Source organism: Eleutherodactylus coqui, chromosome 5 (genome assembly GCF_035609145.1).
Source record: "Eleutherodactylus coqui strain aEleCoq1 chromosome 5, aEleCoq1.hap1, whole genome shotgun sequence".
Classification (NCBI taxonomy): domain Eukaryota; kingdom Metazoa; phylum Chordata; class Amphibia; order Anura; family Eleutherodactylidae; genus Eleutherodactylus; species Eleutherodactylus coqui.
In genome coordinates this window covers 158,704,278-158,715,833 of record NC_089841.1, presented here as the reverse complement: position 1 = coordinate 158,715,833, position 11,556 = coordinate 158,704,278, and the positions used below count along the sequence as shown (strand labels likewise).

The 11,556-nt window shown below is 45.3% G+C and overlaps 1 protein-coding gene across 1 annotated transcript; it reads left to right on the top strand.

Moving 5' to 3' along the window:
* Positions 1–494: 494 nt before the first annotated feature.
* MRPL40 (mitochondrial ribosomal protein L40) lies at positions 495–9,733 on the top strand. Its single transcript, XM_066603502.1, has 4 exons — positions 495–639; positions 3,405–3,479; positions 5,564–5,719; positions 9,236–9,733. Exons 1-4 carry the CDS (start codon positions 581–583, stop codon positions 9,546–9,548), a joined length of 603 nt encoding a protein of 200 aa, XP_066459599.1. The 5' UTR covers positions 495–580; the 3' UTR covers positions 9,549–9,733.
* Positions 9,734–11,556: the final 1,823 nt, after the last annotated feature.

The following is an 11,556-nucleotide window of genomic DNA, read 5'->3' as shown; positions in this document are numbered from 1 at the left end:
TTACTTCTGACCTATCGATAACATCTGGACGCATTGTTTTCTGAGAATGGCAGGAGAAGCTGACATGGTTAGTGCGTGGCGACAAATATATTGTGCTACGTGGTCAATTTTAATAAATGTCAGTCAAATTTAAATAAATTTGTATATTGACGCGCACATTTTGAACACGTTCAGGCTTCTTACATACAACTAAATAATACAATCTATTTTCCTCAGTATTTTGCTACACTAAATATATTCAAAGCCCCAATTATCAGCATAACTAAACTGGAGCTCATTCCCACAACAAACATGGCCGCCATGTAGCTGCGCTCTGACGTGCTGCGCATGTGAAGCACTAGAGGTCAAACATACAGGCCGACATGATGTCCCTTCTGTCTGCTCTGCACTCCGCGGCGTCCGCCGTCTGCTGAAGACCAGCTCAGGCTGCTAGTGAGCCTCTGGACTACAGAAACATGTCCGCCGAGCGCGGACCATGCCGTCAGCATTCATGTGAGGACACGAGGCTTCCGGCGGTGTGACCAGTTCCTGTGTGTGAACCGAGCTTAGAGGAGACTGGAGAAGTCTGGAGGCCGGCGGCATGAACGCGATGGCGTGTAATACGTTATTACAGGCGTGCAGACAAGGCAGCCGGAGCTGGTGAGCCGGGTTGACCGCCATGATAATGTGAGGGGACATGAGGCCTGTGTACACTGGCGCCCCCTTGTGTTTTAGGTGGTACTACACATTAGCTCTCCAAGTGTCTTCGTGACAGTTGTGTGTTGGCCAGTAACTGATGCTAGCGGTTGTTATAGCCCAGTACTGGCGCGTTCTTGGAATCCGCAGTGATTGGATAAAGGCCCCATAATAAACTGCCGTATTGTGCGCGTCACGCAGCGCCACAACCGTATCACCAATATTGTGTTGCTTCTAACAGTTTATATATAACGCCCCTCGTACAGGAGTTCGGTGGTCTCACATCAGCGTTGGGGATTGCCCTTTCCTGCGTTGTTCGGGAGTCCCCGTGGCCGAACAGCTCCATCTATAATGGCGTCCGCCCGTTTCCTGCCCAGCTGGGAAGAAAGAAAAAGCACTGATGGATTTTTGTTCTTTAAATCAAACCATTGAAAAGCGGTTTCGTTTTGCGTAGATGAGCGTCACATTCGCGTGCAGCGCACGCCGAGCGATGCTGTGCTGACCTTGTAGAAACTAATGGGTGATGTGTTCCGTGGGAACGCCCCAAAATAGGTCATGCCGCGATTTTTATTTTCCCCACATCGCGGTGGAGGGAAAAAAATAGCTCGTGCGTATGACTATTCAAAAGCATGAGGTTCGTGTTCGTGCGAGACTTGTCCATCTTGTAACGCACAAACCTCACACGAGTTTTTTTTTTTTCAGCTGTGTGAAAGCGGCCTCAGGCGCGATGTGAGAGCGAGTGAAAACGCAGAATTATGAACCCAATGATTTCCAATGATTTCCTTCACATTTGTGATGTGTTCACTCATCAAAGTGTGAGAAAAAATAATGGCGGCACGTCCCATCTTTCTGCGTTTTTGTTTTTATCTCCCATGTTTCCCTATGGAGCCTCCGTTTTATCGCAACGCAACAAATTTGTGATTTTCATGTGATGCATTTCTAACATTAGAAAGTCCTATTGACCTTTGCACTTAAAGGTCGCGGCAAAGTCACGTAAAAATGTGCGAAAAAAAATCACACGTGGCAGCTGTTTTTGCGAGAAAAATAGCACTGACGCTCAAAAATCACGTGAAAAAATATTACAATTTTCTCACGGCGATATCGTGATCCCCAGTGTGAAGGAGCCGTAAGAGTGGTTGTCAGGCGACTTCGGCCGGCCAATCCTCGGCTCGGGGCCGCTGTTTGGATGCCCGACATCAGCGCCACGATATTGTCATCTGTATCCTGCTCTGAAACGGAGCGGGGAATAAAAAAAAAAAAGTCCCACTGCGCATGTCCGGGTCCGTCTGTGAGATACGTGGGCGTGCGCAGTGCCATATAAGGTCGCTGCCAGCAGAGCGTAGGGTTGTAAAATGGATAAAGGACTGTGGGTCTCCCCTTTCGCAGACACCCGCGGGCCGGAGCCCTCAGTTTCCCCTGACCAGACAACCTCCTTTCATGTGTTCGGAGGGTCGGCCACATGCTGTTTGACGAATCCCATTGTGTTTCCGGGTACGTTCACTCCTGGCTGATTTGCGGTGGAGTTTAGGGTGGATCTGCAGCACATTTCACCCTTTCATGCAAATTTCAATTGAAGGGGTGAGATCTACTGCGGACCTGCTCCAAAGTCGGCGCAAATCAGCCACGTGTGAATGTACCCCTCCCTCTTCCATACAGCCGCACTCTATTGGGGGTACGGCCTACAGCGATCCTATGGATGGATATTTCCATCTCCGTTGTGCATCTTTAATGCTCCTTCAGTTATCATTGGTGTCTTTGTTGAGTTTCCGATTCATCCCCCCCCCCCCCCCCCCCCCCCTGCCCGGTCTGTGAGTTTTGGTGTGTGGACCCCTCTTGTCACGCTTGTAGTTGTGCCACATGCTTCCCATTGTGTTATAATGGATGTAATGGAGCTCCGTGGGATGTTCAAAATTTAGGATGTTTTTTATAACCCAACCCTGATCTATATTATCCACAGCCAGAGGCGTAACTTGAAGATTCGAGGCCCCAATGCAAAGTCTGTAACAGGCCCCCAACTATAATGCTCCCTAAATGGAGAGGAGACGCCTTATGGGCCCCCTAAGGCTCCTGGGCCCCAGTGCAACCACATCCCCTGCATCCCCTTTAGTTACGCCCCATCCATAGCTTGGTCTCTCACCTGTTTGTAGAGCTCCTTGGTCTCCATATTACTTGCTAGTGGTGATGCGGCCCCAGGGGCCCTTCAGAACAGGAGTAGTTGTACTGACATCATGTGGCACTTTGCCCACAGGGGACCGTATTCAACTAATTATGTGACTTCTGGAGTTAATTCGTTGGACCAGACATTATTCAGGGGCTTCATCTTAAAGGGGGGTGGATACATATGCACCAATAACTTTTCAGTTTTTATTTCCTTTTTAAACAATTTTTTTTCTCCCCACTGTCAGTTTTGAATATTTTCTTGGGTCCATTATATGAAAACTAAATGAAAATCCATTTTAATCCTAAAATGTAATGCAACAAACAGGAAAGCACTAAGGGGGTGAATACTTTGCAAGCCGCAGTATTTGAATCTTGTTCTGTTTGTTCAAACTTGCTGATTATGGGGAAAATATTGACTGTCGCATCTGTACATGCCCCAAGGGCCGTGCCTGAGCTGCGGAGGGGCTCCCACCTTACCCCATGCTATCTGTTACTAAGCAACAAAGTATCAAATGTGTAAAATCAGTTTATGACTCGGAAAGTGATGCCTTAAACCTATTTTCTTGCAGCCCGCCTTGGATATGGAGGCGTGAAAGTCACTGGCAAACCTCTGTGCTCGGCCTTCGTGCTGCCCTTCCTATGAGGTAAGAGAATGCCCCAGCTCGGGTCACATCGGCATGCTGATGCCTCGGAGGGGATCCCAACAGACCAAGCCATCACACAGAATATGGCTGATTGGTTACTTACCATGGATCTAGTACAAGTGGGACTTGGGGTGAACAGAGGCTTGGATCTTGTGGATTATTAACCCTTAGGTATGGGCGACAAGATCAGACTTACTATTGTAAAAGTGTATTTCCTTACAGCTGTCTTACATGCTTTGTCCACTTTTACCATGTAGAAAGAAAGGGAAAAGTCAGCTCCACGCCGGTAAAATACAGACATCAAAAGGCATGCATTTTCGCATTTTTATTCACACTCGCGGATACCACTTGTGTATTCCGCGAGCAGAAGAAAAATCACAGCACAATGCATTTTGCTGCGGAATCCACGCAGTCTGCCCCCATTGATGTCAATGGATGCCAGCTGACCCGCAGCCCATACCTAATTAACAATGTGTATGAGCTGCGGGTACCCGCGTCATCACTAAGCGATGGCAGGAAATGCAAATTAAAAAAACAAACTGTAGTGCGCATGACTGCCGGTGAGCCGCTGCGGTCATTCGCAATACAGTAATAGCAGGTATGCAGGGTCTCCGGCCAGGCTCACAGACAGAATCTGCTGCGGGCCTCCTGCATGTGGAATCCAGCCCGCCCGTCTGAGCCCGGTCTAAGCTTTATGAAGACATCCAGCACTATGTGCTCTCCAATAAAAGTAATTCTTCAGTTATACTTAAAATCGTACAAGCATTTGTATACAGCATGAGCAGGAAACGTATTTCGGATTACTCCATCATGCCCTGGGTGCGACTTTGGGCATAAACTAAACCAACTATAGGTTGGGATAACTTTAGAGTAGACAGTCTAAAGATTGGACAGATTTATCAACCAACAGAGTCACCGTGATAAACTGGTGCATTTAGAGACTGTCTAGTCTAAAGCCTCTCTTACACGAGACGACAGTCGGGCAAACTATGCCGAACATTTGTCCCTGCATGTACTCACTCCTGTGCTGTTGCACAGGAGCGAGTATCGTTGGTTTGCAGCAGGGCGACTGGAGGAGATTTTTCTCCCTCGACACTCTCCATCCACTTTTACAGCGGTCGTTCAGTACTGAACGGCCGCTGTGTAAAGGGAATGGAGAGGGGCGGGGGAGAGCGAGGAGAGAAATCTCCTCCAGCCGCCTGAGCCCCCTGCTGGCCGCTCTATCAGAGAGACAGCGATACTCGCTCCTGTGCAGCAGCGCAGGAGTGAGAACACACAGGGACGAGTGTTGGGGCATCGTTTGCCTGACATTAGTCCCGTGGAAATAAGACTTAAGTTTGCACTATCTAATTGTTATTAGACAATGTTTGTAAATTTCCCCCAATGTGTGCATGATGTGCTTGTTATTTATGTCGGTGGTGACACTCAGGGCTCCTGCACAGAGGCGGATTTGATTTGCAGAATTCGGCGCCAGCGGCTGCCCCTGGATTCTGCAGCAAATACCGCCTGTAGCTTCATATGGAGACCCGCTGCTTCCTGCGCACAAGCGGAAATTTCCGCTCGTGGAAGAAAAATCTCAGCATGCTCCATTCTTTGTGGTTTTCCGCACCACGACAGCTTCCATTGCAGTCAATGGAAGCTGTCCGTCTCGCGACTCTTCCGCAGTGAGCACTGCAGAAGGGTCGTGGGATCAGCGTCATCGCCATAGTGACGGTTTTATCTGTATTCCTGTACTCCAGATGCGTGTCGACCGGCACTCCCACAATACAGAAATAGAAGAATCGGGACAGGTGAGCGGGGTCACCGTCGGGCACAGGGTCGGATCCTCTGTAGTTGTATGGCTGTGGATCCCCATGCAGATTTAGCTCCTATCAACGGGCAAATCTACAAGCAGATTTTGCAGTGTAGAATCTGTGCCAAGAAGTAACATGTTGCTGGTTTTTTTTTTTTCAGCAATCCGCTTCCAAATTGTATACAGGCTACGGGGCAGATTTCATTAAGGCCACCCAATCCGCATCCACTTCTCTGCTGTGTGAACAGGGCTTAATTGTTACTGCTTTGTATTCCTTTTGCACCTGCTTTAGAGCTGAACCTAGGAAGAAAAAGAAGGTGGATCCCAAGAGGGACCTAATAATAAGGGATCGCTTGAAGAAGAAAATTAAGAGAATGGAGCGTATCGCACCTGAACTTATACCCATTGAGGACTTTACACCATCAGCAAAGTTCTTGGAGGAAAGCAGGTAAACTGACAAATGCTGCTATTATACTGTTTAGCACTTACAGGGAGCCTACATGATCTAAAGAATCAATTCCCAGTGAAGTTCACAGTAAGGCCTCATCTACACATCGGTATTGAATTGGTGGGGGTCTGCTGCTCTGGATCCCTGCTGATCGACTGTTTAAACAGGCAGCGGGGCTCGGGGCTCGGTGCTTTACTGCATACATCTTGTAATGGAGGTGTCTGGTATAGCAGCTCAGTCCTATTCTTTTGAATGGCATAGAGTTGCTGGAAGGCCGCCTCATGAATAAAGTTGATGTCACTGGCCTGTGAAGAGGCAGAAAATTCAAAAAGCTGATCAGCAAGGGATCCTGGGCAGCAGACCCCCAGAAATTTGATATTGATGACAAGCTGAAGATATGTCATCAGCCTCCTACTCCCAGAAAAAAAACCTTTTAACCCCTTTCGGCTCCAGGGCGTAAATTTACATCCTGGCAGGGGGGTGCTTCCCGCAACAGGGCGTAAACTTACGTCCTGGGGATAGCGCAAGATCATAAGTGATCTCGCGCTATCCCGCAGCGGGAGCCGGCCTCCCGCTGCAACAGCAGGGGTTGCATCAGAGATGTGCCCCCCGCTGTTAACCACTTCCCTGCGTGCTCCCTCTGTGATGTCACCGCGCTCTCTCAATATAATCGCAGAGAGCTTGGCTGGTTGCCACGGCAACAGGACGCCAGATACTGGCGTCCTGTATTGCCGTAGCCTGTGATCGCTGTATAAGCGATAAGGCATTGCCCTGCAATGCCTTATCACAGTGATCATCAGTGCTGTACTGTAAGTCCCCCAAAGGGACACAAATAGTGTAAAAAAAAAAATAATAATGAAAATGAACAAAAAAGAAAAATGTAAAAAAAAAGTAGTAAACCCCTTTTTTTAATGCTTTTTCTCATATTGGCATAAAAAAAAGTTTAAAAAAAATTTAAATTCCACATATTTTGTATTGTCGCGTCCGTAACGAAGCGTACAATAAGTTGCACATGCTTTTGACTGTGCACGGAGAAGAGCGTTAAAAAAAAACACACTAAAAAATTTGAGGCAAAATGCTAATTTTTAGCATTCTGCCTCCCTAAAAACGCAATAAAAGTGATCAAAAAAGCCGTATGTAACCCAAAATGGTACCAATCAAAACTACAGCTAGTCTCGCAAAAAATAAGCCCTCATAGAGCTCCGTACATAAAAAAAAATATATAAAAGTTAAAGTACTTTGAATGCAGCCATTTAGAAAAAAAAAATTCCAAAAAAAGGGTTTTGGTATCATTGTAACCGTACCGACCCGCAGAAAAAATGTATTGTCATTTATGCTTAATCATCTATGATTAACGCTGTAAAAAAAAAAAATCTATGGCAGAGTTGATGTGTTTTCTCTCCGTTATTATAAAAAAAAAATAAGTTTTACAATATAGTCTATGTACCCAAAAATAGGACCGATAAAAATTACAGTTTGCCACGCAAAAAACAAGCCCTTATACGGCCGCATCAACGGAAAAGTAAAGAAGTTATGGCTTTTGAAAAATGGAGAAGAAAATCCGCCAAAAATCGTTGTCCTTAAGGCCAAAATAGGCCATGTCCTTAAGGGGTTAAAATGTTTTTAATTGAGGTTCTTGTTGGCACTTAACATCCACGCTGCCAAGGCTGTCGGGACAGTTTTCAAAGTTTTGATGTACATAAATTAAATCTGAATTTTTAAATAAAAAAACAAATCCCATTTTACTGCCATGCCCATTGATGTATTTAGAGTAAACTCTACACATGTGGTGAAAATGTCCCCCATCAGTTTATATTCACAGAGTGCCTGCATGCAATTTTATCAAAAAGTCACATTTTATAACTCAAAGAAAAAAAAATGAGACTAATTCTTGCATATGGTTATAAGTCTGATCTGAGGGGATTAAAGGGAGAAAAAAAGGGCCGGGCGCTGTATAAAAACATTAAAGAAAAAAGTGATCCTCACTTGGTCTCCTGCAGCTCCCGTTCTGACATGCCCGGTGAATTGCAGCACTCCGGCTCATACATCACACTCTTGCCTTTGTCTCTATACACATATCTTCATAAAATCACAACTGAAGGGACCAAAAAAACGTAGCAATTCCGATTCAAGCAAACCTTCCAATCACAATTTTTTGCATGAAAGAAATGCGAATGATGTGAATGATCCCCTTAAAATGAACGGCTTCTATTCACTATGTATTGCATGCGCAAAACACTGCAAATAAATGTGTGTGACACCAGCCTAAAATTAACTATTTCAGCCAAAATAATCATTTACCGGGTGCAGTTATAATGTTGATCATTCGTTTTAGCCAACCAATGGTAGACTGCTATCTTTTGGTCGGCTGCATTTCAAATCAATGGGCTTTTGTAAATATGCAGGAAAGCTGCGCATTTGCTGCATATTTATGCAAGAAACCAATGGTATTTGTTGTGTTTTTTTTAAGCGTATAAATAGAAAAACACCAATAGGCAGAAATATGCAGGGAATTGGCGTATTTCTGTTTGTGAATACGCTTCGTACTCATGGACCGAAATGTACAATACAGCCATGTGAATGAGCCCCTAAACAGAAGGACCTTAGTCAGCACCAGGAGGGAAGGAGGAAGGCTGGGAAGCATGAATATATCAATATTGAGGTTCACCTGACTCCTCTACAGTCCAGCCATTGGAAGTTTCAAAAGTAAGATTTGCAAAACCACTAAACTGATATAAGTGACCGCTGAAGTTGGCATGTCTCACTATATTGTGATGCAGGCCGCCTAGGGTTTTGCATACATAATACGTTGTACCAATCTGCCATAGGCTGCCATGTCACCGCTCAACCTTATTGCGCGAAATACGCATGCAATAAATATCGCAGCATGTTCTATCTTGGTGCCTATTACATGTGCTTACATGCCAAGGTAGTGCGTGGCAATTGTCGGCGGCAAGTATGCAATGTCATTGTTTCTTGCTACACGACTGTCTCTTGCGGGCAGCATGCAGAGAATTGCACTCTTGTGAAGCCACCCTTAGGCTGCTGGAGTTGCTTTACGAAATTGCAAATACGGCCTTTTTCTGTGATTGTCATTCCAGTCGCCTTATGCTGCATTTAGACTGAACAATCATCATTCAAACGAGTGAAACAAGGGTTGATTCTAAGTGCGACCCAACGTCTGAACGAGAATCATTTGCTTCTCATTCGTCGTTCAGCTTCTGCAGCATATAAATCATCGCTGGGTCGTTGACTTATCGTTCGGTTTATTCAGCAGTCGTTCAGTATTCGCTTATACAGGGACTGAACGAGTCTCGTTTAGACAAGCGAATGCATTCTTGGTTTGTTCAAACGAGCTGCATGAGGGCGGACGAGCTGGCGGGCACCTCACTTGTTTGTTCCAATGAGAATCGGCTCGTATCAAATCGCATTAATGTTTGAATACCGCACAACGCATTGCTTACTGAGATAAAGCTACGGATTTGGCAAAGTTTTGAAATTGTGTTTTTTTTGTAGAGTTAGAAAACCCCCACAGCTGTCCGAAGAAGAACGAGAAAGACGGGCTCTACTTTTTAAAAAATGGGCTCGGATTAAACAGCAAGAACACGATGCAGAACAGAGCCGTATTGTGTGCCTCCTGGAATCTCAAAGAAAAGCTCTGGGAGAACTGCGGCTGGAGTCGGAGGAGCTCTACGACTCTGCGATCCGTTGTGATACAAACCTGTTACCTCTAGAAAGTCCTGGACCTTGTAACACCCCCCCTATCTCCCAATACAACGCACCTGAAGGGAAGTACAATGACATAACCAAGGTCTACGTCCAACAGTGAGGGGGGCAGGTGCTGTTTGACTCATTAGGAATGTAGTCACTTTTCTGAGTTGGAAGAACAGAACAATGGACACCAAAATATGTGCTGATTTTAGTGTAAAAGTGTACATGTTAGTTTTACAAATAAAGTCTGCCAAAGTTCCTACGACAACTATGGGTATAATAAAGCTTTATAAGAGACATTCACCTGTATGCAACTACAAGAGTGGATTTTATTTAGGTGGAATGCCCTAACTAGGGGTGCTTTCACATCAGCGCTTGGGGTTCCGCTTGCTCCGTTTGGGAATCCCCATGGCCAAATGGAACCAAACCGTACCGAACAGACCCCATTGGCTTTAATGGGGTTCGCCCGCTTTCCACCCAGCTTGCCTGGTCTTGGGACGGAAGAAAAAGCACTGCATGCAATGCTTTTTCTTCTAGTATTTGCAGCCATATCTGTGATGGAACCTCCGACGCAAATGTGAATCTTTCCTAATGCATTTCCTACTGAAATACGAGATTCCAAGCGATCTGATGTTTTACATTGCTCTATATGTTAATGCGTATGTTATAAATGATGCACTAAATGGCTCAATTGGGACACAGCAGTGCACAAAGAGAAATGTAGCAATCTTCATGGAAGCGCCTCCTGACCGATCGCACAACTGCTTCCCATTTCCAAAAGGCCTTGGAAAAATGAAAGTTGCAATGACTGGATGTTGTGTTCAACTTCTCCACTTTCTTTCTGCACAAACTTCAGTTGGATTTCGTTTTTTCCCAGTGCTTTGTAGAGTTTGCTGGAGCTGATATGTTTTCATGTATTATCTTGGAAAATTACTTACCCTTTTGTAAGTATATATGTTTGGTAAGGGCACAATCACACATGCGCTTGGGCTTTGGTGTCCTTTGTGGTCAGCTTCGTTCTCTGAGCCAAATGAAAGTACCAGAACTGCCTGATCCAGCACATGGCGGATCCGAGCAGCGCCGGAAAGACCCTATTGACTGTAATGGGGTCTGTCCAACTCTTGGCATCCAGGCCAAATTTTGCAGTATGCTGCCAAAGGCTGTAATTGGAGCCTCAGACACAGGTGCCAATGTATCCTTTCTTTAACCAAAAAATGTATTACTCTCAAAAGATGCATAACGGGGATGAAAGAGTGACAAACTACTATCACCAACTGGAAGTACATACAACCGTGTGAGTAGTTAATAGTGATTTTACTATGCTCTGTACAGTCTACAGATCTCACTCTGTTATTTGAGAGTCTTTAGTTTTGCAGTGTTCCCTCATAATGTTACTTCAGGATCCTGGAATGTTAGCCCATTGCTCACAAGTAGTGGATGAGGGGGTCTTGTAACACATTGCACCCAGGTCCTTGGTCATGGCTTCTGCGCCTTGATTGAGTCCTCACATCCAGGTTCTGTGTGGTGGGGCCTCTGGGTCCTGGCTGATGGATGTGTCACAGTGATATCTATGAGTTCTTTCTTACTCTTGGTACCGTCAGCTTCTAGGTGTTGAGTTTAGGTCTTACACTATTTTCGGAGATGGAACAGGAATGGATTCTACCTCAAAGGAGCAAGGTGAAATTCTGAACTTTTTTAAATGTTTCTTTTTTTTTTTTGTATTTGTGATAGCATTGTGTGACAGTATACGGTCTGGTCTTTGGCTTTCTCATAATCCGAGCCAAGGGCATCTGAAACTCTATGTTCTATAGGATAACATGGTGTGGTCTCATATGTTCCCACAATGTTTACTTCCAGGAGAGTCCAACTCCTCAGATGGTGCTGGTTCCCCTACCTGCGGGGGAATTAGTATTGCTGTAATCAGTCTATCCCTGCATTGAGGCTTCATTCAAACATTGTGTACAAACTCTGCACTGACATTCTAAGTACACTTCAGTCTTGGTGATTGGGGTTTTAACCCTTTGCAATCCAATTTTGGATTCCGGGTTTCCTAGGGAGTTTTCTCTTTCTGCCAATATACAATGTCGCCATCTGCTGGCTAGAGGCAGTACTGCAGTATGTGACAT